The sequence below is a fragment of the Cydia pomonella genome, chromosome 23 (assembly GCF_033807575.1).
Source record: "Cydia pomonella isolate Wapato2018A chromosome 23, ilCydPomo1, whole genome shotgun sequence".
Classification (NCBI taxonomy): Eukaryota; Metazoa; Arthropoda; class Insecta; order Lepidoptera; family Tortricidae; genus Cydia; species Cydia pomonella.
Window position 1 is genome coordinate 1881803 of NC_084725.1, and position 27863 is coordinate 1909665.

A 27863-nucleotide genomic window follows, 5' to 3' on the forward strand; every position below is an offset into this window, starting at 1 on the left:
TCTGTAAATTTCTTTGTAGATTATAGTGTTGTTCAATGTTCTTAATTTTCATCTTCATTACATTAATACACAATTTTTATTTTATAGGAACCATGCGTAAGTCTATTCAGTACTAAGCAACTATATCGAAGACCGATCCGCTGTAATATTTGCTTACCCTTGGCAACGTTTTGAGTTTTTTTTGCCAACGAGTGTCGTTTTACTTTTTTCTCTCCCCTTTTTGCAATTTTAGGGTTGATTTGCAATCAGATGTTTTCATTGATTTATTTTGCACTATGTTAGTTGCTACTTCATGAGATGCTGAAGCATACATATTATATAACAACGCCCTTATGACGGGACTGGCACCAGTAATGGGAGGGTTTAGAGAAATCCTGTAAAGCAAGTATTTTACCATCAGTTTTAAACGCTGTCAACATTTGACCATAAACAAGAGCCAAAGAGCTGCTTAAGTTTCATTTTTCATTATATTTGTGGATTGAAAATTAATGGCGCAATACATCCCATGACTGGAGCAGAAAACCAATGTTTGATAATAATATTGCAGTAGCCAACCAATTGCAGTAGCTTTCATCAAAGAAATAGAAAACATAAAGAACGAATAGGGTATCATCTTTTAATGTGTCGATGAAATATCAAAAATATTCCAAATTTTCTCTTAAATGTCTCATAATTGGTCCCATTAACATGTTTACTTTTGTGATAATAACGAGTTTTTAAGCATAGTATAGAAAAAAATCAGCATCCCAAATTGTTCTTTTTATAGTTTTAGTTTGGGTCCAACTAAGCCCTTTTAATTTATTATAGTCGATCTAAAGCATGTTAACTTTTCAGCTACCTATAGATCGTGTCATTCACGAAGACGCGTGCCTTGACTCGTATTGTCAAGCGATTAAAGGTTAGAATTGACAAATCTGTGCGTCATCGTGGATGACACGAGCTAGTCATTAAGAAGCATATTTTCTCAGTGTTATCTTCTTGTTGTTTACAATCACTTGCTTTTAAACTTGCACAACTTTTGATTACACATTTATATTTTCCTTGTTTTTGAGTGTTTTGGTGAGTTCAAGTTTTGTGCGTTCCAAATTCTGCATGTTTGGACTTGCTTATTTTATTATATTTGACCTTTTTTAAAATTTTGCATTTGATTGTAAATACTTGACACAGAGAAGACATGTACACAAACACTATTTTAACTATTCATACCAAATTTAAAACTGAAATTATATTTATAGTAAAGTATTTTATTGCTAACCAAAACATCATCAATGTAAAGTTTTCTATCTTTATCATATGTAACATCATTATTCACATTAACATATCAACAATTTAAATGACTACCATTCAAAGACGAATATTCAACATCAACTTTTGCATTTTTAAGCCCCATTTCTTCTATATCATTAACATCACCTCTCACCTACCACCAATACCTGTCAATAAACTCATCTCTTTTCAACCAAAGGTTTAGGAAAAGGAAGGAGCAAGCGGCTGCGGAGTCAGTCCAGACCAACCAGATGACGCTGCAGGCTGGTCTGCGGACCCTGCACGAAGCAGGGCCGGAGCTGAAGAGGGCCATATCAGGGAATCTGGATGAGCTTGTGGCTGAGGTTGTTGAGCCTACCCATCGGGTGCGTTCTTAATTTAAAAAATATTTTTACTGCCTACGAAGTAGGAGCTCCCAGGTAAGAATCATGGTACGGGCAATTATTTGTGTTTTTATCACAGATATTTGATCCTGAGCTATAGATGTTTTCTCTGTATTTAACTACATCTATTATCATATTGATGGTCTGGCCCAGTGGGTAGTGACCCTGCCTATGAAGCCGATGGTCCCGGGTTAGACTCCCGCGGTAAGGACATATTTGTGTATTTGTTTCTGAGTCTTGGGTGTTTTCTATAAGTATGTGTTGATCTATATACGTATGTATTTCGTCGCCTAGTGCCTATAGTACAAGCGTTGCTTAGTTTGGGGCTAAGTTAATTTGTGTAAGATTGTCCCCAAATATTTCTTATATTTATTTATATACAATAATCATCGTGTAATACCCACAACTTGAGATTTTTGTGGGACTAAGTCAATTTGTGTGTATGTATTGCACATAAACAAGTTTACACAAAAAAACATAACAAAGTAAAATATGTAAGTATATGTACAAAGTAGAATTTATTCCTGAAAGAGATTTCTTCAAACTAGCTTTTATTAGGAACAAAATTAAATTAATTTCTTAGAAATTATTTTAATTTGTGTTACCTATTTCTAGTAGAAACACTACTGCAGGCAGACAGGGGGCACCATAAGCCCTCAAAACAATGTATATACCAAAAAGAATTTGAAATAGAGATGGATTGTCAAAGAAAACTTTGTAGTCACAGTAAATTTACTGCCATCTTTCGACACATGATTAAAACTTCTAGAACGCCATTTCACTTTGATCCTTATTCTTTCACTGATATGTGTTTAATTTGTTAAATATCAAAAAGTGGCTCCAAATCTCTGTGCATACCTATATTTAGAAAAATTCGACCAATGCCGCCGTGGCCCGGGTGGCCGAGGGGCTTAGGCACCTGATGCGATAGCAGAAGACGCTGGTTCGTTTCCAGCCCTGGGCACTGGAGGCGTTGGTCACTTTTTCTTTGTCTACGATATTTATTTAGGTTTGTAATTTATTTATTTATTTGTATTATTTATTTTTATGCAGCGAACCCATCCACTATTTGGCGTGCTACAGAGCTTCAGAGGTTCCAGACACAGACGGGTCGAGATGCACAAACCGCCAGAAAGGACACCAAAGACTGTTAAGCTTAGTGAGTCATAATATACATACATATATTCATACCAGCGAAATCCCTTGTAATGTCCATGTGATGAATTTTACAATAAATATGTAGAAAGTTGGTCTTTAAGAGAGTTTCCATTGTCCGATCCGATCATCCAACATCCGATGATATTGGATGATCATTCCAATTCAAATTCAAAAATGTATTCTACAAATAAGCCTCAAGGGCTCTTTTCAAGTCAAAGTGAAAGGCCTTGTATAAAAGTAGCTGCTAGAGAGTGCCCTATGGCATCAAGGCCTTCGTTATTGGTTTAAGGTTATCTTTTGAACAATTATCATTTAAACAATCAATAAAAAAAAATAAGAACCGGTTTTAAACTTTAAATTCCTTCTTCTATGCCTTCTTTGTGGTCGTATCTGACATTCGATGTCGGATAGGACAATGTGGAAACGCTCTAAGTCGCACGATTCAATTTGGTTGCTAAAGTGGTATCCTATCCAGACTGTTGTCCCGTTTTTTACAGAATCGAATAAAACTGTGAACTTAATTGTGTGGAACTGTGAACTTAATTGTGTGGAACTGTGAACTTAATTGTGTGGAACTGTGAACTTAATTGTGTGGAACTGTGAACTTAATTGTGTGGTGTGGACGCGAATGAAATTCAAGGATATTGGCTTGCCAATCCCTCCACTATTTAAATCGTGTATGTGTGAAGATTAGAGATGGACGCCTATTTAATTTTTGATCAAGTTAGCAATTTGGTTGTCCTGTCTGGACTGGCTTGCGGCTGTAATGCATGTTTAACCATCATTATCACCCGAACCCGAATATTGAAAATTGTCTAAAAAAATCTTTATTTAGGTACATAATAGATATATACAGAGGTATTATTATTAAAAACTAGCTTAAATCTAAAATAGGCCCTAGAGGCACTGCACCAAGGATGCTGGCGGCATTTCCTAGTTGTATCCCAACGTTGTACGAGGAAGCCACCAACTCTTCGGTCACCAGTTACGTCAACCAGATGCTTCGAGATTTCTGCAAAAAACTTGTGCGCGCTGAGAACTAGTACAAAAGAGAGATAAATACTACAAAATGGTACCTACTCTCTTGTCTAAATATTTTTTTAACAACTTAAAACAGTATCCTACTTTTGGGCAAAAGCCACACAGTAACTTTTAAATATATTTATTTCTAGATCTTCAACAAAAGCAAGATTTGGGCTCAATGATGAGACGAGAGTTCGGAATGGATGGCCGAATACCTGAAGAAGACACATCGTAAGTCTGAACTTTAACGTCAGTACATTTAACAGGCTTCTTCTTCTCCGTGAAATCACTCTTACTGCTCTGCGCTCCGTAGTCACGTTGTACGACGAACGATTCTACGCGAGTTTCTGGCAGATGCTTCTCTGGCACATGTGTTAAGTGGGCTGTTGGTAAGGGCTTTTATCTGACCCGTCCCTCCGTCCATCCGTCGTTTATTAATGGTATCAGTCAATCAGGTTTATTTTGACGATCAAATGTCTATATGGGACCCATTGCATTAAAGCAATACAATAGTCAGAAATGATAGTCAAAGTCTGACAATCGTACTGTACTCACGAAACGCTCCTAACAAAATGGCAAGCAATAGTGACGTCACTATTGCTGAGAAACCGTTTTGAAGTATGCAAAACAAAGAAATTCGTCGGTCGGTGAAACATTGCATTTATGTATCCTCCTGAGACCCAGAAGCATTTGCTTTGTTTTTGAATTTGAACACTTAGTCACTTATTCAAAGTTCAAAATTTCAACGAAATTATAACGTTTACTTAACATTTGCACAGGCTGGGCTATCAAAATCACTGCCAACTTATCTTGGTCCCACTCTAATGAAATTTCTCTAATTTTTCTAGAAAATACGATGACCACCACCCGAGCGACGAAGAGATCGCGATGGAACCACTACTTCGTGGAAAAGATTCCGAGAAAATATTCCACGCTATCGAGTAAGTTATTATTGTTTACAAAACAAGACGAATTATTCTTTTTATTGACGAAATAGATCTGTGGAGAAAGTCGTCCTGAGTCAAGTATTCTTAGATTGATCCAGTGTAAATATTAATAAATATCTTTAAACTTTTTCTATATGGGGGTTTTCGGGGGCGAAAAGTCGATCTAGCTAGGTCTTATCCCTGGAAAAACGCGCATTTTTGAGTTTTTATATGTTTTTTCCAGATATTATTAATTTAAGAGAAGTAATGTAAAGCCTGACCAGTAATATATGATCACGCACCATATTGCGGAAATTTATTGGAACTAAATTTTCCTTACTCAACTGAACTGTCACCTTATACCTACATGAAAATAACAGCGTCCTCTTGACAATGATCATTTATATTTCTGGTCGGGCTTTAGTAAACTGAGTTGCTATTGTCATGTCTTATAATATAAAATATTAGATAGTGCTTTACTATATGTAATTTATCTCATTTTTGTTTCGTTATTTCATTGAGAGTCCGTCTAATCTAACTCTGCAACGACTTTGCAGGAAATATACTTGTTTTGGCATTAGAAAGAAGGTTTTAAATCTGTTTTAAATAAGTCACAGCCAATATATAATAATTATACAGCGTTTATGTTCATTTAATTTAAAAAAAAAAGACACGTCAAGATCATGTAGTTTTTTCTAATGCAAAAAAAACGAGGTATAAGTGTGGAAGTGGTACTTTAAACGTCATATTTTTAAAGGAATAAAATACAGGCGCCGCAAGCCTTTAGGAGCTCAACGAGGGGGGGGGGGGGTTTGGGGTCGGCAATGCGTATGTAACTCCACTGGAGTTGCAGGCGTAGATAGGCTACGGAGACTGCTTACCATCAGGCGGGCCATATGCTTGTTTGCCACCGACGCAGTATAAAAAAAAAACATCTACTCGAGAAAATGGGGTTTTGTCCGATCGGTAGGACAAGGGCAGTAAGACCACGACGTGTCCAGAGGGCAATGGAGGCCTTGCCGCGTAGCCAACGTTACAATTGTTCACGCTCCGTAACGTATCGTAGCTATCTCTCTCTATCACTCTTTCATATTAGTGTGACTGTGACAGTTGCGTTTCGTTCGCCACGGAGCGTGAACGATATGCACGTTGGCTACGCGACCTTGGTCGCTTTTCTTCGTATAAGACATCTATCTTAGTTTATGGTAGTAATTCCGCATTGGCACTGCAGAGTTTGTACAGAGTTGGCTTCATCAGAATTCATACATTTTACCAGAGATGCTAAATTGGTCAACTCTTTTTTATTTTAGTCATTAGAACCTAGCCGTCGCACATACAGTTGAAGCCACGCTTTTATTTTAAAACTAAATTCTGAAAAAAAAAAAACATGAAATTTGAAAAAAACATTCAAGTATCTGGTATAATTATGGTTGCCACACGTGCCGTGTATACGGGATTGTCACGGTATGCCAGGATCGCGTCCCGTATTTTTGTACCTGTCCCGTTTTTGCCCGTATATCGATACCGCAGTAGAATACCCAGAGAAATGCTCACAATCATCTCTGTGTAACCAGTCTGTTTACCTTTGTAATTAAACGAAGGGAGCTAGATAACAGAGCAAAGCTACTTATATATCATTTGTCAAGCGGACCCCAGGCTCCCATGAGCCGTGGCAAAAATGCCGGCACAACGCAAGGAAGAAGCAGAAGCATGTCGTTAAAATGAGAGCGTAACTTCAATTGTATAGGAGCGGCTTTTAGGCGGCGGATTCGTGACTCTTAACAGGATACGAGAGATGAGATTTAAATTCTTGTTTTTTATTTGTTTCGCCAACGAAAGCAGCTCCTAAAACTAGAGCGATAAGGACAACGCCAGGTTAGGCGAAAAATCCTGCGTAAAAATCTCAAAAATATTTCGTACTCGACTGTTTACACAGATATAAATAACAATAATCTGTGTCGAAAAAGAATCATTGTTCTATCTTCAAAAAACCACGGAGGAAACAGTCGAGTACGTTTGTATGGAGAAATGACCACTCCTGTTGCCTCTTAATATTTTCATTTTATTAGTTCATTGTCATTTAATTGTTGTTGTATTGAAACTGTTCTTTTCAATCTCAATCATGGCACATTAAAATCAAGAAATAGTAAATAAAGGATGAATGTTCGCAGAAAAACATCGAATGACTTAATGCAGACGATGAGAGGCAGACGTAAGTCCATTTTAGTGTGTTGTGATTCAATATTATATCAATATTAAATTATCATTCCCAGTTAACAACGAAAACTCACTTAAATTACGGAATGCGTATTTGACCCTAAACAATTTACTGTTTTTTTGACACACATTTTTATTGCTGACTGTACTTCTCTGCATGTCTGTCATGTACTTCTCAAGACCTTTCTACATACATATCATCATGCCTATTTCCCAGAGAAGTAGGCAGATACCACGGATTTCCACTGGCAACGAGCCTTACCTTTTTCGCTTCATACACGATCGCCGGCTTAGGATGATCTTGACCTAGTCTTTCTTCAAGATCTATTTGATGAGAGAAAATCCGCTGAGGTCAACACCTTCCTGCTCCCTTTTCTACTTCTCCCCTATACCCTCTTTGTTGTCTTCTTTCACTCATTCTTTCCACGTGTCCAAACCATCTCAACATAACTTTCTCAAATTTTGTCACTACATCTTCGTTCAGTCCACACTTTTCCCTTATCACACTGTTCCTAATTCTATCTTGTAATCTCATACACTTCTCAACGCTCTAATTTCTACTGCATTCACTGCATACCTAACTTTCGCTACCACACATAATTGTAGGCACCAACACCCCTCTATGCACAGCCAACCGTATTTTGTCCCAGACCTTTCTTCCTGTTCCTGCATCGTCATATCAGTGTCAATCTAACATATTCGTACATTGTCTTCGGAATTACTTACTTCTTACTTCCAATGGCGCTACAACCCTTTGTGGTCCTTGGCCTCCTCCAATATCTTCCTCCAGTTGTCGCGATCAGTTGGTATACTTCCTCATCCACCTAAGAGCTTCAAGTTCATGGTTCATGCGCTGCAGGTAGCTACCGTCAAGCTCCTTTAACGGACCATACATTTTTCGTAGCACTTTCCTCTTGACTTCTCCTGTTTAGTTCGGAATACGCATGTAAAAAGGTCCACCTTATTTATGGACACAAAAGGATGTTACTTTCGCGTAATTTATTAGATAAGTGAGTTTTGGTTGGTAATCAAAAATCATTATGTTTAATACATATTAAATGTATGCAGATTTATGTAATGAATTAATTGGTATGTATATTTTACTGTTTGTTTATTTATGCTTGGTAAGTATTTTATTAAATTTAATAATGCTATTTTTTACTAACGGCGATTTTACAGATACATTAACTGTTTTAATGTGGCGTTTACACTTACTACATACATTAACACAAATTTAAACAAATATTACTAAATTAATGATAAGTACCTACCTTTATAATATTTTTCACATTCGAAAAAGTTGGTGTTTCTATCTCTATCTTAAAAATTTAAGCTTTTTAGGGTTCCGTAGTCAACTAGGATCCCTTATAGTATCGCCCTGTCCGTCTGTCCGTCCGTCCGCAGCTTGGCTCCGTGATCGTTAGTGCTAGAAAGCTGCAATTTGGCATGGATACATAAATAATGCATGGGCGAAAGAACGGTAAAATAAAAATTAACAAAAAAAAAAAAAAAGTTTATTCCGCTTTAACTTAATGGTGTAAGATATCGTTGGTTATCCAACGTCTTTCGTCTTTCAAAACGAATAAGGGTTTCCAACAACTATTTTTTGATAAAGAGAATAAATAATAATCGCTCAGGAAAAAAATTAACCCCGCGGCAACAACACAACACTACTCATAGTGTTGTGTTCCTGCCGCTGAGTAAGGTTGCCTGATCTCAACGAGGGTGCGGAGGGTTAGGGTCGGCAATGCGCATAGTAGCACCTCTGGAGTTGCAAGCGTCCATAGGCTACGGTGACCGTTTACCATCAGACGAGCCGTATGCTAGTTTGCCAGCGACGTAGTATTAAAAAAAATAGTAAGGATACTAGAATCCGTGTAAGTTGAGTCAGCAAGTGCCTGAATGCGAGAATCAACCAATAGCATTGAGTATAATCCAGCGAAGCGGAGCGGAGAAGACGTGTGGATTACAAGCAATGCTATTGGTTAATTCCCGCATGTCTCCTCTTATCTCCGCTCATCTCCACCTCAGTAGGTAGGCTGCTATAGTCAGACTCTAGCCGTAGGCAAAATAAGTGAATATAGAATTTAAAAGAGCTACGAAAAAAATATTTAAATATATTTGACTTTATGTTCATTTTTGAGAGTTCAGATACTGGTTCTCGCGAGCCACGTTTAACGATCTGGGAGCCGATTTTTGAATTTTTAGTGCTCGGCTCGATTTCGTGTAATTCCCTTCAATTTATCTACTATTCAAATTCTACTAATATAATTGAAAACGAGTGTTCAGTACCACTAGATTCCCAATTTCTATTGCTCGTATTTCTAAAATATCAATTCGCCGTCTTCCACAGATTTTCCATATTCAAAAATCAGCCCCCTGGGGGCCTACAGCGAAAACCGAAATTCGCAAATTGCGGGGACCTTTCTCTTTTACTCTCATTAATACGTAATGAGAGTGACAGAGAAAAATGCCCGCAATTGACGAACGTCGATTTTCGCGGTTAGCGGATTTATAGCCCTGCAGACAAAATGTGTGTAATATAATACAATACTCTTTATTGCACACCTTACCCAGTGTTCAACACGTGTAGAGAAAGATAAATAAAGAGACCCAACATGACAATCGTTAACGCTCCGTAGCGTAGTCATCTCACTCTATCACCCTCTCATATTAGTCCGACAGCGACAGTTGCGTTTCGTTCGCCACGATTGGCGTGTTGGGTACGCGGGCTGGATAGATGTAACAGACGGTCTTATCGCTTAAGAGCGATTCCAGGCAACCTAACCTAACCTTCTTAAAGTGTGTGTATCAGTTCGCCGAGAGATTGAGGACGTTAACTTTTTTAGGATTGGTGGATGTAATCATATATTATCCCAGCCGCTGTCAGAGGCTGCAAACCTAATTTATAAGTTGGTAAATGTAGGCTTAAGTAGACGTTAAGATTTATGTAGTACTTACAGAGCGACATCGTCACTCAGTGACAAAGCTCTTTCAATAAAGAAAAAAAAAAAAAAGTGTGTGTAACATTTATGTTCGTTATTTCAGGTCATGACCAAAGGTCGAGCCCGAACAACAACGTGCCTTATTGTGTAGAGAACCCGGCGGAGACGCTTATTGCTCGTGTAAGTTTTCGTTAGGATTCTTAAGGTTGAAAAGTTATTTTCATAATTTAAGAGATATTGCCCACATTATTGTGAAGTTTGTGGTGGGTGAAATACAAGCGACGCCAAAGAACGACGTGGTGAAAATATGAACTATCAAGTGCCAACGATGCAGTCTGCCAACTGTTAAATAAACAATATGTCCCCACACCCAACTAGGGCGGCGTCACAGTCTTGCTTGGAGCGATTAGACTGGTTGTTGTACGGAAGGTGGAGGTAAGGAAAGGAATCTGCATATACCAAAAAGTGTCATCAAAAAACCTTAAATAGGTGACGCTACAATACCTAGAGTACGTGAACGAAAAAATCAAATCATAGACAGCGCAATTCACTCCGTCAATAACGCCTAGGTTCTTAGCTACTCTAGCGCTACTCTGGTGAGATTTGGAACTATTATTTATAGCTGACAGCTGGACACTTTTGCAACAGTTCTACCATAAAAGATGCCACTCCTCTTAATTCCACACTCCATAGGTTGTTGTCCTAATGATCTGTCTCTATGAAGTGTCCGTCTGTCTCACCGAATTTCTCAGAGATGGCGCTGTCCGCCTATCTGTGAGCCTGTCCGTACATCGAGGCCAATAGAAAAAGTCGCGTAAAGTGCCTACTGTCACAATGTTGTCGCGCAAATACAATAGATGGCACTGTACAAGGAGCTGCTATTTGGCGGCGGGTATGTGTGAGTCCTAATTAATATGGCGGTCGGACATAATTCATTTATTGATTGCTTTTGTGGGTTTACCAATAGGTGTTAAAGCCAGAAAACAGTACGTTTACCACAAACCCTGTTAGGGCACTGCATTATTATGTACTTATAAAATAAGAAAAACATGCAATATTTATAATAATATATACAACATTCTATCATGCAGAAAGTTTACATATGTATAGGCTCCTAAAATGTAGACTCAAAGTTATAGTATTCATTAATATAATAAAAACAATTGGTAACAAGGAAAACTGTAAGCTTTTTTTAAAACTAAGTCTCTTTTCCTATTTTTTATATGTCGTGGTAGCTGATTATAAATGTTAACACACATAGGGTAAACCGTCTATTACTGGCCACCCTCCAATTGCTGGTCACCTTATTCTAAAAGGGATTCTGTTTAATAATCACACAATCTAAGTTAATCATCAGAACGATAGTTATTTAGTTTACTTTAATTGTGTAAATAAATATAATTCTTATGTTAGCCATTTTAGTATAAGGTGGCCAGTAATTGGAGGGTGGCCAGTAATAGACGGTTTACCCTATTGTGTATGTCTGCACTAACAACTTGTAATATATAGAGGCCAACTAATAGAACGTAGACTGACATCAGAATGATATTTAAATGATGTCATTAAGTTATCGTGCATTTCTCGCGGCCTTGTCCGTATATATACTGGCGCAACCGAGAGGCACAGATGAATGAGAATAAAGTGACATCGTTGAACATCTAATTATTGACATATTTTCAATATTTTACAGGTTTTGACAGAGCAGGGTCTCGGCAAATACTGCGACCGCGATTTTCTCCAGAGTACCTCACATGAGATGCAGGAGGCGCTGGGCCTCTCCCAGGAGGCGATGGACACGTAAGAACATAGCTTAAAATAAGTTTGTTCACTTGGGTAACTTAGAAGTGGAGTAACTTTGCCCACAATCGATTTGATTGTGGGCAAAGTTACTGTAGTTAGATCAAATTGCAAAGTCAAAGTCAAAGTCAATATATTATTTATCCAAATAGGCCTAGCAACAAGCACTTTTTAGGGTTCCGTAGCCAAATGGCAAAAAACGGATCCCTTATAGATTCGTCATGTCCGTCTGTCTGTCCGTTTATGTCACAGCCACTTTTTTCCGAAACTATAAGAGCTATACTGTTCAAACTTGGTAAGTAGATGTATTCTATGAACAGCATTAAGATTTTTACACAAAAATAGAAAAAAAAACAATAAATTTTGGGGGTTCCTCATACTTAGAACTGTAACTCAATCTTTTTTCATCAAACCCATACCTGTGGGGTACTATGGATAGGTCTTTAAACATGATATTGAGGTTTCTAATATCATTTTTTTCTAAACTGAATAGTTTGCGCGAGAGACACTTCCAAAGTGTTAAAATTTGTGTGTGTGTGTGTGTGTGTGTCCCCGGAACTTCTACAATAACTGTGTTGAACTCGCGTTATTTATTGAAACACTTGGATAAACTGAACACAAAAATATATATAAAGAATAACAATTAATAGGTCATCGCTGTTACGACGATATTTTCAGACAGCCATGGTTACATACATTTCAAATTATTCTATTTTACTGTGACATGGTTCTAAAACCAAATAGAAAATAATACATGAAAAGTAAACCATAAATAAAACCTTTTTGTAATGCGGAGCAGAATACGTCACACTCCCAAACGGGAAGAACCGGAAGGTTAAGCTACTCTAGTCCAGAATATAGTCAAACAGATGTTGTGGCAACCTTCTGGCTCGTGTCGATCGTACCTCACTACTATCATTTGTCTCTGTTTGTGTTTGTCTAGTACAGTCAGTATCAACTAGCCTAAAAGACGAGTCAAGTCGGTCATGTGAGTTTAACTCAAGAGGAAAAATGCGTTGTACAGGTCTCACCTTTGTTCCGGCTGCAGTTCTAACTCGAACCACTCTACTCATGCCATCAGCACCAGGGTAAACCTCTTCAACTATGGCCAGTGGCCATGTCACACGCTTATCTTCAGTCTCCACCAAGACGACGTCTCCAGGCTGAAGTTGTACAGGTCCATTCCGCTCACGCTTTTGTACGAGTGAACTTATGTACTCGTCCCTGAAACGTTTACGCAAATGTTCACGCAAATCTTGGCAATATCGTTGCCTGACGTTAAGGGCTACTCTGTCAACTTCATCAAAGTCGGTTGAACGATTTGACAGCAACGGCTGAATAAACGTTGAGGGGGTCAACGGTTGCAGATCCCTCTGACCACCTACGTATGTGAGTGGCCTGCTGTTTATTACCGCTTCACAGTCACAGAGCACCGTTTGCAGCTCCATAAGCGAGATAGATGCTTTTCCTAAGACTCGACGAAGGATTTGTTTTAGAAATCCTATCAATCTTTCGTAGAACCCTCCCCACCAAGGAGCAGCCGGAGGCAAAAAATTCCACTTGATCCGCGTTATTGAGGAAAATCGTTGAATTTCGTCCCAAACTAGGGAACCAAACGCATTGTCCAGGCCGCGAAAATTTGTAGCGTTATCGCTAAATAACGTTTCTACCCGTCCACGTCGTGCTACAAATCTTCTTAGTGCCATTAAAAACTCACCTGTTGACAGCGACTCCACCACTTCTAGGTGCACAGCACGGTAGGTAGCACAGGTAAATAGAACGATCCACGCCTTTGCACCAGAGCGTAAAGTCAAAGGTCCAGCTAGATCGGCGCCCGAATGTTGAAATGCCGTGCTCGCTTCCATTCGTTCCTTTGGTAAAACTCCAGTGGGTGCTTGGCATCGTTTTGCTTTAAATCTTTTGCATCTTATACAGCGATGTATAACGTTACGGACTAATTTCCTGACACCGATAATCCAAAAGTTTTGACGTAGATTATTGAGTAACGTTTGTGCTCCAGTGTGCTTAAGCTCGATGTGCCTATACTCAACTAGACGCCGAACTATCGGATCAGAACCAGGAAGGATCACGGGGAACTTGAAATTGTAATTTTCATTACCAAGTGACAGTTTCGTGTTTAGACGTAAAATGCCATTTTTATCCGCAAAGGTTTGTATGTTTTGATTATTTATTAAAGAGTTTACGCACTTATTTTGTATTAACCTTATTAGTGTATTCTCAGCATATTCGAACTCTTCGTAAGTTAGTTCCTTCGATGTCGATTTTTTCTTGAATCGTAACATCCAGCACAACATTCTAACCAACTTGATGTAGCTTGAGAAGTAGGTTAATCTGTCTAGGAAAGATTCTTCTTCAACGTGCATGGCAACAGTACCAGTTTTCTTACGTTCGAGATCAGCAACTTCTGACGAGTCGAGTACGAAATTTGCAACCGGCCAATGCTCCTCATCCAGCCGTAACCACTCTGGGCCCTCCCACCATCGACTTTCGATGAGTCCTTTTGGGTTTATGCCTCTTGAAGGAAGATCGGCAGGGTTCAGATGGCCAGGGACGTGTCTCCAAGTGGAAGTGGGGCTCAGGTTCCTTATCTCCTTCACTCGGTTGGAAACAAATACGCTCCAAGGTCCTTCACACTTTATCCATGTTATGACAACACTTGAATCTGACCAGTAGTACACAGCACAATTGGGCAAAGCCAAAGATTCAACAGCTGTCACGGATAGTCTACACGCTAATGTTGCAGCAATCAGCTCTTGTCTCGGAGTAGTAATTTTATGAACTGGTGTCACTCTTGAGCGTGCTAGGACAAGGCTTAAATTAACGTTGTCACCCTGTTTTGACCGCAGAAATATACAAGCTGAATAAGCATCCTTACTTGCGTCGGAAAATACATGCAAGGACGTTTCGCACTCCTGTATAGACAAGCTTGTAAGTCGTCTAGGAATAACGCAGTCATTGATGGCGTAAGCTTGTTCTAGCCATTTTCTAAATTCCTTGGCCAAATCTTCAGGTAGTTCTTGATCCCAGGTCAGTTTTTTACACCACGTTGCCTGCAAGATCTTCTTAGGGATTATGGTCGTGGGGCAGGTAAAACCAATAGGATCGAAAACCCTTTGCGCTACTGAAAGTAACGTTCGTTTCGTTAATTTCTGTTCAATATTATTAAAGTTGACATTACATTGTAGGGTGTCATTTTTTACGTTCCAGATTACACCTAGTATTGACGTGTTTCCGACGTTCTTATCTACCAAAATGGGACTTGAGATCCAACCTCTAAGGTCAAATTTGCCTTCTAGCATTACCTTTTTGATTCGCTTATGAATTTGTTGAGCTCTTCCTCTGATTCCAAACTTGTGACGCAGTTATCCACATAAAACGATTTCTTCAATTTTGCCGCTGTTTCTTTTAGTGGTTCTGAACAATTATCAAGGTGATGATTAATGGTGGCTACGAGATGAAACGGACTCGATGTCACTCCAAATACGACGCGTCTATGACGGTATGTGATCATCGTTCTATCGTCTTCGTCAATCTTGGACCACCATAGGAAACGAAGATAATCCCGATCCTCCGGTGCAACTGAAATTTGAAGGAAAGCCTTAGTTATATCAGCTGTCACTCCAATCTTGTTTTTCCTGAAATCGACTAATAAGTTAGGAATTTTTTCGAGCAGGTTTACGCCTTTTTCTAAACAGGAGTTTAAGGAAATCCCATGCCTGTCCTTGGCTGAGCAATCAAAAACTGGACGTAGCTTGGTTGTCAAACTGGAGGTCTTGATCACACCATGATGTCCCATGTAATGGCCTTGGACAGATTGGTCAGGTGCTTCCTCAATGATGTTTAACTGTAACCACTCGCGAAATACCTTGTCGTAATCTTCGAGCTTACCGAGCTGCTTAAGGCGAGCCATGGTGCTATCTAACCTCTTTTTGGCAAGATCGTAATTAGTTTTTGGTCGCGGAACGTCACGCCAGGGTAAACTTACCTCATAACGACCTTCTTCATTGACCTTGATGTTTTCTTCGAAGGATCTGAGGACTTCTTCATCGCGCGCTGTCTTAGTTGCTTGTACCGCGGGATCGTTGATACCTATCGCCTCCAAAGACCACAAATCTGTAAGATCAATCTTTGTTAAACAATGGAAAGTCGTCGTCGAGTTTGTCATGGAACTGTAAAGCCCCGTTATAGGACCTTGAACGGTCCACCCAAATTTCGTCTTTATCGCAGTCAAGTTATTATCTAATTGTATTACGTCGCCTGTAAGTAGTAACCCAGAATAGTCAGCACCTATCAATAAACTTACTTCGTCAGGAGAGTCGGTCATGGAGTCGTTCAAAATAATATTTTTTCGACGCAGTTGCTCTAGTATTACAGAAGATCTTATTTTAGGTAAAAAATTACAAATATTTGTTTGTTCTACAACAGATAAATTCATAGAAAAGTCGTTTTCGACGTTCTTGACGCATATGTCAAACACTCCGTAGTCTTCCTTTTTCGTCTCGAACCCGCCGAACAAACAATGACTTATTACCTCTTTTCTGATAGATTTTAGGCCGAGCTTCTGTACTAGGTCTTTCTTTATGTGGGACCGTTGTGCACCATTGTCAATAAATGCTCTAATACTGACCTCTTTCTTGTCGTGTACAAGTTTCACCATCACGGTTTGCAATAAAGTTGTACTTGCAGACTTTTGTACACACGACATGTTATTGAATGTCTCCGACTGTTTATTGCTGCTGCCTTGATCCGCTGGAATGTCGACGCACATGATTGTAAAATGACGCTTTTTGCAATATAGACATTTTGGGAAAGACTTGCATTTTTTTGCAATGTGGTTGCCTTTCAAGCAAATTAAACAGGCTTTTTTGCCTTTGATAAATTCGATACGATCACTCACTGTCATTTTGGCCGCTTTGTAGCACTCGACGGCTGAGTGGTTGTCCTTGCTACACCATATGCATGCTGATGTAAATGTCTCACCTTGTCTGCGGGAAGCTTCTTTATTACTCTTGGCTTCTGTCAACTGTACAAAACAAGCGGTGGGTGGCTTTTGCTCTGCTAGGGTAATATCTTCCATTTTACTTCTGGCTAGCTTAATCCGTTCTTCAGATTCCACCTCTTGTCTCAGGAACTGCATCAGGTTGGCTAGGTCCCTGGTTTCAGATTGACTGCGGTGCCAAGCACGAAGTATGCTTTCTGGCAGTGCCGACTCTATCATAGGAAACAGCATTGAAGCGTACTTGTCTTTTGTCACGCCGAGTGTTTCCAATGCTTGCAGGTGTGTTTGCAGGTTATCGTACAAATTCGACAAGTTTTTAGGCTCTCCTCTTTGTTGCATCAATGTTAACAAACCTCTTACGTAAGTTTCAATGAGTAAGTCGTCTCCAGCAAATCTAGCCTTTAGAGCTTCCACTGCCTTACTGTAGTTCTCTGCGCAAGGTGGGTAACTCTCGACAAGCTGTCGTGCGCTGCTATTTGGGGTCATTGATTGTAAAAGATATTGGTACTTATCAGTTGCGTCCATTACTTTATCTTCGTGAATTTTCTTAAATTGACCCCAAAATGAGAGCCAGGATTTGATATTCCCGTCGAACTTAACCAACTCCAACTTGGGCAGCTTAAGGCTTCGCTGGATGCTGGATTGTGCTGAATGTAGCGACGATGCACTACTGATGCAAGGAAGTGGTTTTGAAAATGCGGCTTTTACTTGATGCCAACGTATTTTATATTGCATCGCCTTTTCTTGGTCTGAATGAAATTGTTCCTCGTCAAATTCTTCACTTTCGACCCATAAGTCTCGCAATGTGGCTTCAGCTTCAAACAAACTCGAAGCCGCTTCGGACAGGAGGTCGAAAATCTGCGGTGCTGCCGAATCTTTATTCTCCACCGCCTTCGCCGTCTTGTCCGCGAGAGTTGTAAATTCTCTTCTGAACTGTGTTCGTTTGCGTTTCCACGATTCCATCTTTATTTTTTATTTATGCACGGTCGCCAGATGTGTTGAACTCGCGTTATTTATTGAAACACTTGGATAAACTGAACACAAAAATATATATAAAGAATAACAATTAATAGGTCATCGCTGTTACGACGATATTTTCAGACAGCCATGGTTACATACATTTCAAATTATTCTATTTTACTGTGACATGGTTCTAAAACCAAATAGAAAATAATACATGAAAAGTAAACCATAAATAAAACCTTTTTGTAATGCGGAGCAGAATACGTCACAATAACAGAATGAAAAATCTAAAAAAAAATATATGATATACATTGCCATGCAAACTTCCACCGAAAATTGGTTTGAAAGAGATCTGGTAAGTATTTTTTTTTAATACGTCATAAAATTAAAAAAAAAAATCATCAAACCCATACGTGTGGGGTATCTATGGATAGGTCTTCAAAAATGATATTTAAGTTCCAAATACCATTTTTTTTCTAAACTGCATAGTTTGCGCGAGAGACATTTCCAAAGTGAAAAAATGTGTCCCCCCCCCCCCCCCACTGTAACTTTTAAAATAACAGAATGAAAAATCTAAAAAAACTATATGATATACATTACCATGCATACTTCCACCGAAAATTGGTTTGAACGAGATCTAGTTAGTAGTTTTTTTTAATACGTCATAAATGGTACGGAACCCTTCATGGGCGAGTCCGACTCGCACTTGGCCGCTTTTTTGTTTTGTTTTTCTGTCTTATGTTAACTTGTTTATGTGCAATAAAGTGACATACATGGATACTTTTAAATGATCAAGTTTCACTTCAATATTATTTTAATCCGATATCAGATTTAAATATCAGAGCAATGGGGAAGGCGGCTGAAAGCTAATTGTACATGGCGCCACTAGAGTTTGAGACAACTCGACCAACTCGTTGTATGAAATTTATAACTTTAAAAAAATTGACGTTGAAAAACAAAAGAAGGTTGCTTTACAGGCCTAGGTGTGTAAGGCTGTATGACATTCCTTTACATATCGTCTTCACTCATGTCACCGGATACGTAGTATTTCCGGACCTAATTTGAAGTAAGTCATGTCAACAATTCATTGCAAGTTTGAGAAAAATTGCGAGGCCGTCGGAGATCTTCCACGCCGCCAAAGTCTAAAACTACCAATGAATATCTAATAGTACATTACGATACAAGTGCGAAAAATAGGAAATTCGAAACGAGTGGCGATAAATTAAAACACGACCGAAGGGAGTGTTTTAAATCGACACGAGTTGCGAATTACCTATTCGCACATGTATCGTAAAACGTTTTACAGTACATATGGCCCTTTAAATGTTTGACACAGTATCATAATATGCTAATTTGCGCACTAGTGCGGTAAAGTAGCACCATATGTACTGTAAATCATTTTTACACTTGTGAGTTCGCTAAAATTGAACTTTTTTCACAGCGCTGCGAATCTTATCATCTTGCAAGAGCGGCAGATGAACAGGTCACAGCAGCTGCCTAATAATGTGGTAAGTTTCTAATAAAAGTGTTTTCGTTCAATAGGGTAACCATATGCTGTGACGCAGGCAACGCAGTTCCACGCACAGAGGAGATTTTGTAAAGTATGGAACGTCCTTGCGCCGTACCGTGCATAGCTAGAGGACCTTCCATACTTTACAAAATCTATTCTGCTCTGCGCTGCGTGGTACTTATACTTCTTTAACGGAGGGACAGTGGAGCAGAAAAAGTGAAGCTCTTCATTTCTGCCTGTGCTGTGCCCATCCTCCTCACGCCTTACCTACACCTTACCTCCTTAGTATAGGTATTTCAAAGATTGTGTTTGACAAATGGTTTTAATAACCCATTGGATTTTCTACAATACCATGAATAAAATAAATAGGTATTTAAATACCTATAAATTAAATTAAACACGCCGCTCAACCGCATCATGCTTAGAATATTGACCGTATTTTTACAAGCTTTTAGTTAACTTGCAATGTTTTATTTAACCTATGTATGTATGTTTGTACGGGTCAAATCTTGCAAGTTAAATTTGGCCCATTGGTTTTCCGATGAAGCTGAAAATTTGCATACACATGTACGTCGCGTGACAATGCAATATTATGGTACCATCGAGCTGATCTGAGGATGAAAACAGTAGGTGGCCATGAAAACTCTGTGATAAAACAAAGCAAACTAATTGTGTTTGGGGTTTTTAGAATTATTTCAATTAATATTACAGTCAGCGATAAAAGCTTGAACCAAAAATGGGTCTAGCAGGCTAAGGAAGGAGAAGTGGCCCCCGTGACGAATATCAGATTTTTATAATGTTATTTCTTGGCTATCTTATAATATAGAAACACCTTAACATTCAGCCCTCTATCTTGAACCGTTACCGAGAAAATGTCAAAAACGTCATTTTATGGACACATTTTTCAAATTCTTTTTTCTCCTGAACCATATAAGGTAGAGCAATCAAACCAAATCACAGTTACAAAGAATGAGTAGGAGTATAACTCAGTTTTTTTTAAATATTTAATTCCCTGAAAAAATTAAGATTAAAATGTCAGAGATTTTTCAAATCTCCTTCAGAATGAGATTAAAATATCAGAGAAACAGAAAATATCCTTCAGAATGAAAGACGCCTTCGATAGTTAAACGCTTTCGTTGACAATTAGTTTTTTAAAGTATGTTGCACCAATTATATAGAATACTTTTTTCGCATGGTAGTAGCTATTACTATTTGTAGTTTATGTGATTTTTTCCATAGGTGTACCTTTACAAATACTTGTTTAAAAGAGCTGTCAAAAAATCATTGTCATTTTAATCATTATTTTTTCTGGGAATTCAATATTTAAAAAATCTGAATTATACTCCTACTCATTCTTTGTAGCTATGATTTGGTTTGATTGCTCTACCTTATAGCTCAGGAGAAAAACGACTTTGAAAAGTGTGTCCATAAAATGACGTTTTTGACATTATCTCGGTGACGGTTCAAGATAGGGGGCTGAAAGTCAAGGTGTTTCTATACTATAAGATAGCCACCAAATGACATTATAAAAATCCGATATTCGACACAGGGGCCACTTCTCCTTCCTTAGCCTGCTAGACCCTTTTGGACAAAAACTGATTGTAAATAACTTTATTTTCTTTTTTAGGAGAGCATACTGTCGAGGCAGTATCATCCCTTCCATCAGCCTCCAATGCAGCCGCCTCAAAGAAAATGATATTTTGTATTTTTATACTTGGATTACCCTCCACCGGTGCGGCGTGGTAACCGCACTCGGTCTTACCCTGTAAAAGGGTTTGTGTTACCCTTTTTTGAACCCGGCCCGGGTTTTTTGAAGATTTTGCAATCGATTTTAACGGACCGCGTAGCTTGTAATGTTATTTTAAATTTTAAGTACTTTAGCATTTTAATATTTTAAATGCAATGGATAATATTTTCAAAGCCTTCTGAGTTATAAAATATTCTAAATATTAAAATGGGGTTTTAGATGATTCTAGTTTTTGGATCGCTTTTAGCAAATGCCTGAGATTTTATTGTAAATAATATGAAATATTTTATTGACTAATAATATATGTTATGTACCTTTTGGGTATGTGCCTTAATTATTACAGATGTATGTGTTTAAGTGTCGGACTGTGAAAATTGTGGCCCCATAAAATATTTATTACTTATAATTATAGTAAATACGTGCCAAAATTTACTTCATATTAGTAAAATTTTATATTATTCTCTATTTATTGGTATTGAAATTTAAACAATATTACTATATTTATTATTGTTAAATAATATTTCAACCAGTGTAGGTATTTTTCTAATTTTAATGATGCAAGTCTAGTCAGTTTGCTTGCTTGGAAGAGTTTTATGTAAATGTATATTTATGTTGTATTTTGTATGGAGACATTGTTATTGTGAATAAAATTGTTGCAACAAATGTATACTTACCTTTTATTAAACAATTTTCTAAGCTCCTTCCATGTCATCTCGTTTTGTGTGGTAGGGCACAGCCAGTGGATGTCATTCCAGATCTAGAGCAGAGCCCAACTGGGGAAGTGCCTCCACCTTACAGAAAACAGCAGCCAAATAATACTAGACCCTACTCATAGTGTTGTGTTCCTGCCGGTGAGTAAGATTGCCAGAGCTCAACGAGGGGGGGCGGGTTTAGGGTCGGCAACGCGCATGTAACTCCTCTGGAGTTGCAGGCGTACATAGGCTACGGAGACTGCTTACCATCAGGCGGGCCGTATGCTTGTTTGCCACCGACGTAGTATTAAAAAAAAATGATACTTTTGCAGCGTCCATACTGGTTTGAAGCGTTCAAAGAGCATATAATCACTAGAAACGTTGAGTAGTTTCTAAAGGGAAAATGAGTTCTTTAACACAATAGGTTCATAACATAATAATAAGAAAAACAGGACCGCGGTTAGTTTTCATAGCAAGTGCTAAGTTAACGGAGTTTAGTGACCGATTCTACGTCTTAATAAACATAAAGTTGAGTAGATTTGTTCCTATTAACAGCACAGACTTATGCCTTATTATGGACTTTATGTTTCTTCAATAAACTTTCCAAATTGTCCGATAACAAATGTTGATGATAGTATTGATGTCATTGTAGACCTAACAGGAAAAGACGAGTTAACAAAATAACCAATTCCATATGTTGTAAATGTTATCATGGTGTGTCATTAGGAGCAGCACAGCTCACAGAAGCATTAACTAGCGTATTTTGTTTTTAATTAGAAAACAATAAAAAGATTATATACTGGTAATTTATAACTACTTACTCGGTACAGTCAGCGTCAAATACTTTGTAGCAACCAAAGTAGCCAAATAGTTCGGTACACCATATATTTAGTATGGTGTACCGAACTATTTGGCCACATTTGGTATTTGACGCTGACTGTGCCTATTAATAAGAAAGACAAATATTAAAATATTTGCTTTATTTTCTGGTTTCTTTATTTGTCAAGTATTCTAGTAGAACAGTATAGTCGGTGTCATTGTCAACTTCTTTTAATGTTTCCATTTTTTCCAGTAATTCTTTTTTCAGTTTTCTAATATCGCCCTCAAGGTTATCATCGTAAATCACTTTTTCTTCTTCATGCTCCTTATTTGAAAGTAAAAGAGCCCTTGTTAGGCCGTTTAGCCCAACTCGTATCCGAGAGTCAGACATTCTTGGTTATAAATTGTTAAGTATCAATGTTTATAGGGTTGCCAACTTCCAATAGGGTTTCTTTCATCAATTATCAATGGGGGGTTTAGGGTTTCATGAAATGTCTGTACAAATTTTAGTGCTTTTTAGGTGGATAATAGTGTGCATACTTTGCCTTGCATCTCGCTAAAGCCTGCTCTTTTTTTTGTATATCACAAGGAGTGGGGATTTTTGGGGGTGGAGGGGGTGGTTCAGGTGGGCAGCCAGGCCACGGTAAGTCCTCTTTAGCTGCAGTAGCGTCTCTAATCCTGTTACATCTTGCAAACCCAGTCTCTACTCTTTGCATAGGACATTTTGGTAGGACTTCTTTTTTAGGGACAAAAACTGGTAGATTTTTCACTTTTTCGATACAAATAGCGCTGCAGTCAGGTATGGGAGGATGAGGTTCGGGAGGTGGTTTAGGACAGAAAATCACCCCTGCTTTTAATTTCTGTTCCCTAATCTGTATTTGGCATGGGGTTGGTAATATTGGTTCCGGGTCTGGAGGTAAGTCACATATCTTTAATTTCACGATGTCACCTTTTTCCGGTATAGGTTTTTTAGCACAGGGATGAAGAGCTTCGGGTGAGATGGGCTTGATGTGTGAATTGCCTGAGCTGCCCTCGGCCATGTTTGACAGGGTGGATTTAAGTTTTTTTTTCTAATAGAAAAATCAACTGTCATGTTGACAGGTAGCGTAAGTAATCGTAATGCAACTTTTTATACTGAATTTAAGGTGCATCCACACATGTAGGATTCCGCCGATTGTCGAGCCGATTATTCGCCGAATAACTAGTAGTGACGATGGTTAGTGAGTATGAATGGTATGAATACTCGCAAATCGCCAAGCAACGAATATTCGTGCTCGCCTTGCTCGGCTGTTGTCGATAAGAAAACATGAATATTCGAGTATGGATGATGACTTGACTACCTCTGCCAATCAGAAATAATCTTCAAACTTTTTAGGTGAACTGAACAGAAAATTCAAAATTACAACAGTCTTCTATGTTGTGCATGCCTAATTTATAAAATATGGCCTCACACCAAGATATATGGCCGCTCGGCAATCGACATATTGTTTCCAAATGCGACTAGGTATTCGGCTGGCGCATGTGTTTATAACCGAGCACATGTCACTCGGCGATGATTCGCCGATTGGCGAATCTCTACATGTCTGGATGCACCTTTACTATGTGTATTTAGATGCATAGGTTAGGAATTAGGATGCACAGGAAAATTAGTGAAATAAAATATATGGTGCAGTAAAAGCGCCATCTATAAGAATATATTGATAGGTGAAAACCGCATGAAAATCCGTTCAGGAGTTTTTGAGTTTATCGCGAACATACATACAGACAGACGCGACGAGGTATTGTTTTATAAGAAATAGTGATTTTATTATGCAATCCGGCCCCGGTGGCAACTAATAGAACACCGCAATACAAAAAAAAAAACAAATACAACTCAAATCGGTTTAATAAAAAATGTAAATGTCATCTCTAATTTTGTGATGGCTTTTCTGACTGTTGCAGCTATTTCTTCAAATCGTGTCTATTCATGGTTACAAATGTGTATGTTTTAGATTCTGTAACAGAAAAAATAATATCAACATTGTTAGCCTAGTGGTAGGGCATGCTTCCCTGCGCGGGCGGGCGCGACGCATGATCAACGCGCCCACTGAGGTGGGGGGTGGTATATATTCCCCACGAGTCGCTGGCGAAGTTACGGAAGATGTTGCGTTCCTGGGAGCTCGCCCTATAGCACTGAGGCGGCAACAGAGGGGTTTTAGTGGGTATCTTCTAATTTTCAGGGGCCCTTGCGGATACACTTCGACCCATAGGGATCTTTTGTGTAGTTGCCCCCTAGATTTAGTGGGTAAACCATGGGTCTCATCAGCCTATATGGGAGACCCACATAACCATCCCAGGCCCGTCCCCGCGCCTGGGTGGTATGCGAAACGCATTTCCTCTCTTAAAAAAAAAGAAAAAAAGAGTGGTGCAGGCACAAGCAATTTCGTAGTTAGAGTAGGTATCGCTCGTAGATGTATCTGCATAATAAAAAGTTTTTGAAAAAAAAAAAAATTTGGTACAGTCAGCATCAATAGTAACGGACGAAACAACGTGCAAAAAGTATCTGATATTCCTGATAACTTTTCCATATATAGATAAATCTTAAATATCCACGTTCAAAAGTATATCTTTTACAGTCTTCATTGTTCTACATATATAACCATTACATTTTGCTCAGCTGTCACAGAATGACATTTTTAACACTTTGTTTGATCCGTTACTTTTGATGTTGACTGTACAAGCTTTTATCGCTGACTGTACTTGTCTTTACACAGGCAACTAATACTCATCGAGACAATTCTAAAAACCCCAAACACAATTAGGTTGCGTGGTTTTATTACAAGGCTCCTATGGCCACCTCCTGTCTCCATCTAGATCAGCTCGATGGTACTATAATATTGCATTGTCACCCGACATACATACGTATGCGAATTTTCAGCTTCATTAGAAACTGGGAAGTGGGTCAAATTTAACTTGCAATATTACAACCCGTACAAACGGGCCTGACTTAAACCCTTTTCCAGGCCGCACCAATCTACAAGGTTTTCCCAAAAAAGACAAATAATTTCCAATTAATCCAATCCAGCTTTGATGACTCATTTGAAGACAAGTAACATTTCCTGAAAGTGTAATCTAATTTGAACCTTAAATCGGAATGCTAAAGTTGAAATTCTAATGGCGCGTATGTGGTCGATAAATCGTACTATGCATGGAAAAGGGTTAGCCCCTTGTCTTGTCTTCAAATGAATCATCAAAGTTGGATTAATTGGAATATATTTGGCTTTTTTGCGAAAACCTTGTAGATTGGTGCGGCCTTGAAAAGGATTAACAAGACTTAAATCCCTCAAAAGTATTCCACACGACGCGCATGTAACTCCTCTGGAGGTGCAGGCGTCCATAGGCTACGGAGACTGCTTACTATCAGGCTGGCCGTATGCTTGTTTGCCACCGACGTAGTATTAAAAAAAAAACAGTTGTACCTAAATAACATAACTCTGCGTTCATAGTTTCTGCACTGAATACTACTTGTTTAGTGTAATATTTAGCTATTTCGAGACCTTCATACTTGTGTTATTTATATACCTAGAGATTTTTCTAGCACGGACAAGGCAACGCAAGGGACTTCCCTCCGATATTTAGTTTATCGATATATTGTATTATCGATATCTTATAACTGTCATAATATATAATGTCTTAAACAAATGTGGCATGTTTGGAAATAAATGAACACGAATTACGAAACTATCAATTTATTAATAATTTACTTACATACTTTATATCTAAAAGAAAATCCATGACACACAAATATACTGAGATTGCCCTCCAAATGGTCATCGCACAATAAAACTACCATACAGGTTTTTTACATGATTCTCGAAGTAATCTATCCATTTTTTTACATATTTTCGGACGTCGAACTGCATTGAGTCTTTGAAAACATTCACATTTATTGATTAAAAGATTTTTCAACTTCCACTGATGTAATGGGAGTATCGGATGCCATACGAATAAATAAATAAATAAGCGGGAATATGGAAAATGATTAAGGTTGAAGGGTTACTTATCGATAATAGGATTGTCGATGTTTTTATTTTGTCAAGCAACAACATGACGTTCATGCTAGGAAAATCTCTAGGTATAGTTATTTAGCATTATATATGTGGAAGTTTGTATGTTGCATCTAGTAGATAAGTCTATTAACCTGTATATTTTAGGCATTAAGCATCCCGAATAAAATAAAATAAAATAAAATAAATCATAAACTATTATAGTGTGACTACACAGAAAAATCCCCGTCCCCAAACAATTTTGATCCAAATAGTAAATACACCAATATAATAATAAATAATAATAATTCAGCCTATATACGTCCCACTGCTGGGCACAGGCCTCCTCTGATGCGTGAGAGGGCTCGGGCTATAGTCCCCACGCTAGCCAAATGCGGATTGGGGACTTCACATACACCTTTGAATTTCTTCGCAGATGCATGCAGGTTTCCTCACGATGTTTTCCTTCACCGGAAAGCTAGTGGTAAATATCAAATGATATTTCGTACATAAGTTCCGAAAAACTCATTGGTACGAGCCAGGATTTGAACCCGCGACCTCCGGATTGAAAGTCGGACGTCATATCCACTCAAACAAACCACCAATACACCAATATTGGGGTTTTACTGAGGAGGAGATGAGTTTAGATAACAGACATGCGGGAATTAACCAACCCTCCCATCCCTCTGGGTTAGGTTAAACCTCTGGGTTGAAAGGTCAGATGGCAGTCGCTTTCGTCAATACTAGTGCCTACGCCAATTGTGGGGATTAGGTTGCTAAGCGGACCCTAGGTTCCCATGATCCGTGGCAAAAATGCCGGGATAAATCGAGGAACAAGAAGACATGCGGGAATTAACAAATATCATTGCTTGTAATCCAGTGTAGTGGAGAAGAGATGTTGCTATTCGTTGATTCCCGCACGCCGATCCACATCGCCGCCTAGTGGAAACTCAACTTTAAAGTAACTTACTCTTTCAATTGCTGGGTTGATTGTCTTTTTTCAAATTGTCTGTGTTGGAGCAGTTTTTTCCACATACGCAATTTGCACAGTTCCCATCATTTTCTTTCCTAGGTTCTTCTTTTAACCTTTCTATAATTTCATTACATGGTACGCAAGTGATTTTCTTCTTATTACTACTGTTGTCAGACATTTTTTTTGTAATTTTGCAGAATGAAATAGAAGGAACGACCAAAGGGACTGACGGTTGGATAATAAGTGAAGTTGTCAGTTTTTTTTTTTCAGACCAATTTGAGAAAACTGGTTGGTAATTTTGTAACACCTTTTTGGTGTAACAAAGAGAACCAATATGATATATTAATTATTATGGGCTCCATAGACGTCACCGATATTGCATGCGATTTCCGCATGGTC

At 38.5% G+C, this 27863-nt stretch overlaps 3 protein-coding genes and 1 long non-coding RNA gene across 5 annotated transcripts in view; 1 reads left to right on the forward strand and 3 right to left on the reverse strand.

Moving 5' to 3' along the window:
• LOC133530696 (muscle calcium channel subunit alpha-1-like) overlaps positions 1-21622 on the forward strand; it is a 126329-nt gene extending 104707 nt beyond the window's left edge. For both annotated transcript variants that reach the window (XM_061868713.1, XM_061868715.1), the window contains 10 exons: positions 88-96; positions 1466-1631; positions 2703-2808; positions 3980-4061; positions 4679-4771; positions 6928-6968; positions 10022-10098; positions 11609-11715; positions 19140-19206; positions 20836-21622. In XM_061868713.1, the coding sequence (XP_061724697.1) occupies positions 88-96; positions 1466-1631; positions 2703-2808; positions 3980-4061; positions 4679-4771; positions 6928-6968; positions 10022-10098; positions 11609-11715; positions 19140-19206; positions 20836-20904 (817 nt within the window). In that variant the 3' untranslated portion in view covers positions 20905-21622. The remainder of the gene's footprint in view (positions 1-87; positions 97-1465; positions 1632-2702; positions 2809-3979; positions 4062-4678; positions 4772-6927; positions 6969-10021; positions 10099-11608; positions 11716-19139; positions 19207-20835) is intronic.
• Positions 12329-18221, reverse strand: LOC133530697 (uncharacterized). Its single transcript, XM_061868716.1, has 2 exons — positions 13433-18221; positions 12329-12939 (listed from the first exon to the last, which is right to left on the reverse strand). The coding sequence occupies exon 1, from the start codon at positions 17696-17698 to the stop codon at positions 15035-15037; it is 2664 nt and encodes an 887-aa protein (XP_061724700.1). The 5' UTR covers positions 17699-18221; the 3' UTR covers positions 12329-12939; positions 13433-15034.
• A 1350-nt stretch (positions 21623-22972) lies between the features above and the next one.
• Positions 22973-23506, reverse strand: LOC133530783 (WAS/WASL-interacting protein family member 3-like). Its single transcript, XM_061868852.1, has one exon. It carries the CDS (start codon positions 23504-23506, stop codon positions 22973-22975), a length of 534 nt encoding a protein of 177 aa, XP_061724836.1.
• Positions 23507-24333: 827 nt separating this feature from the next.
• LOC133530695 (uncharacterized) lies at positions 24334-27863 on the reverse strand. Its single transcript, XR_009801360.1, has 2 exons — positions 27462-27863; positions 24334-24460 (listed from the first exon to the last, which is right to left on the reverse strand). It is a non-coding gene; the product is annotated as an uncharacterized LOC133530695 (long non-coding RNA).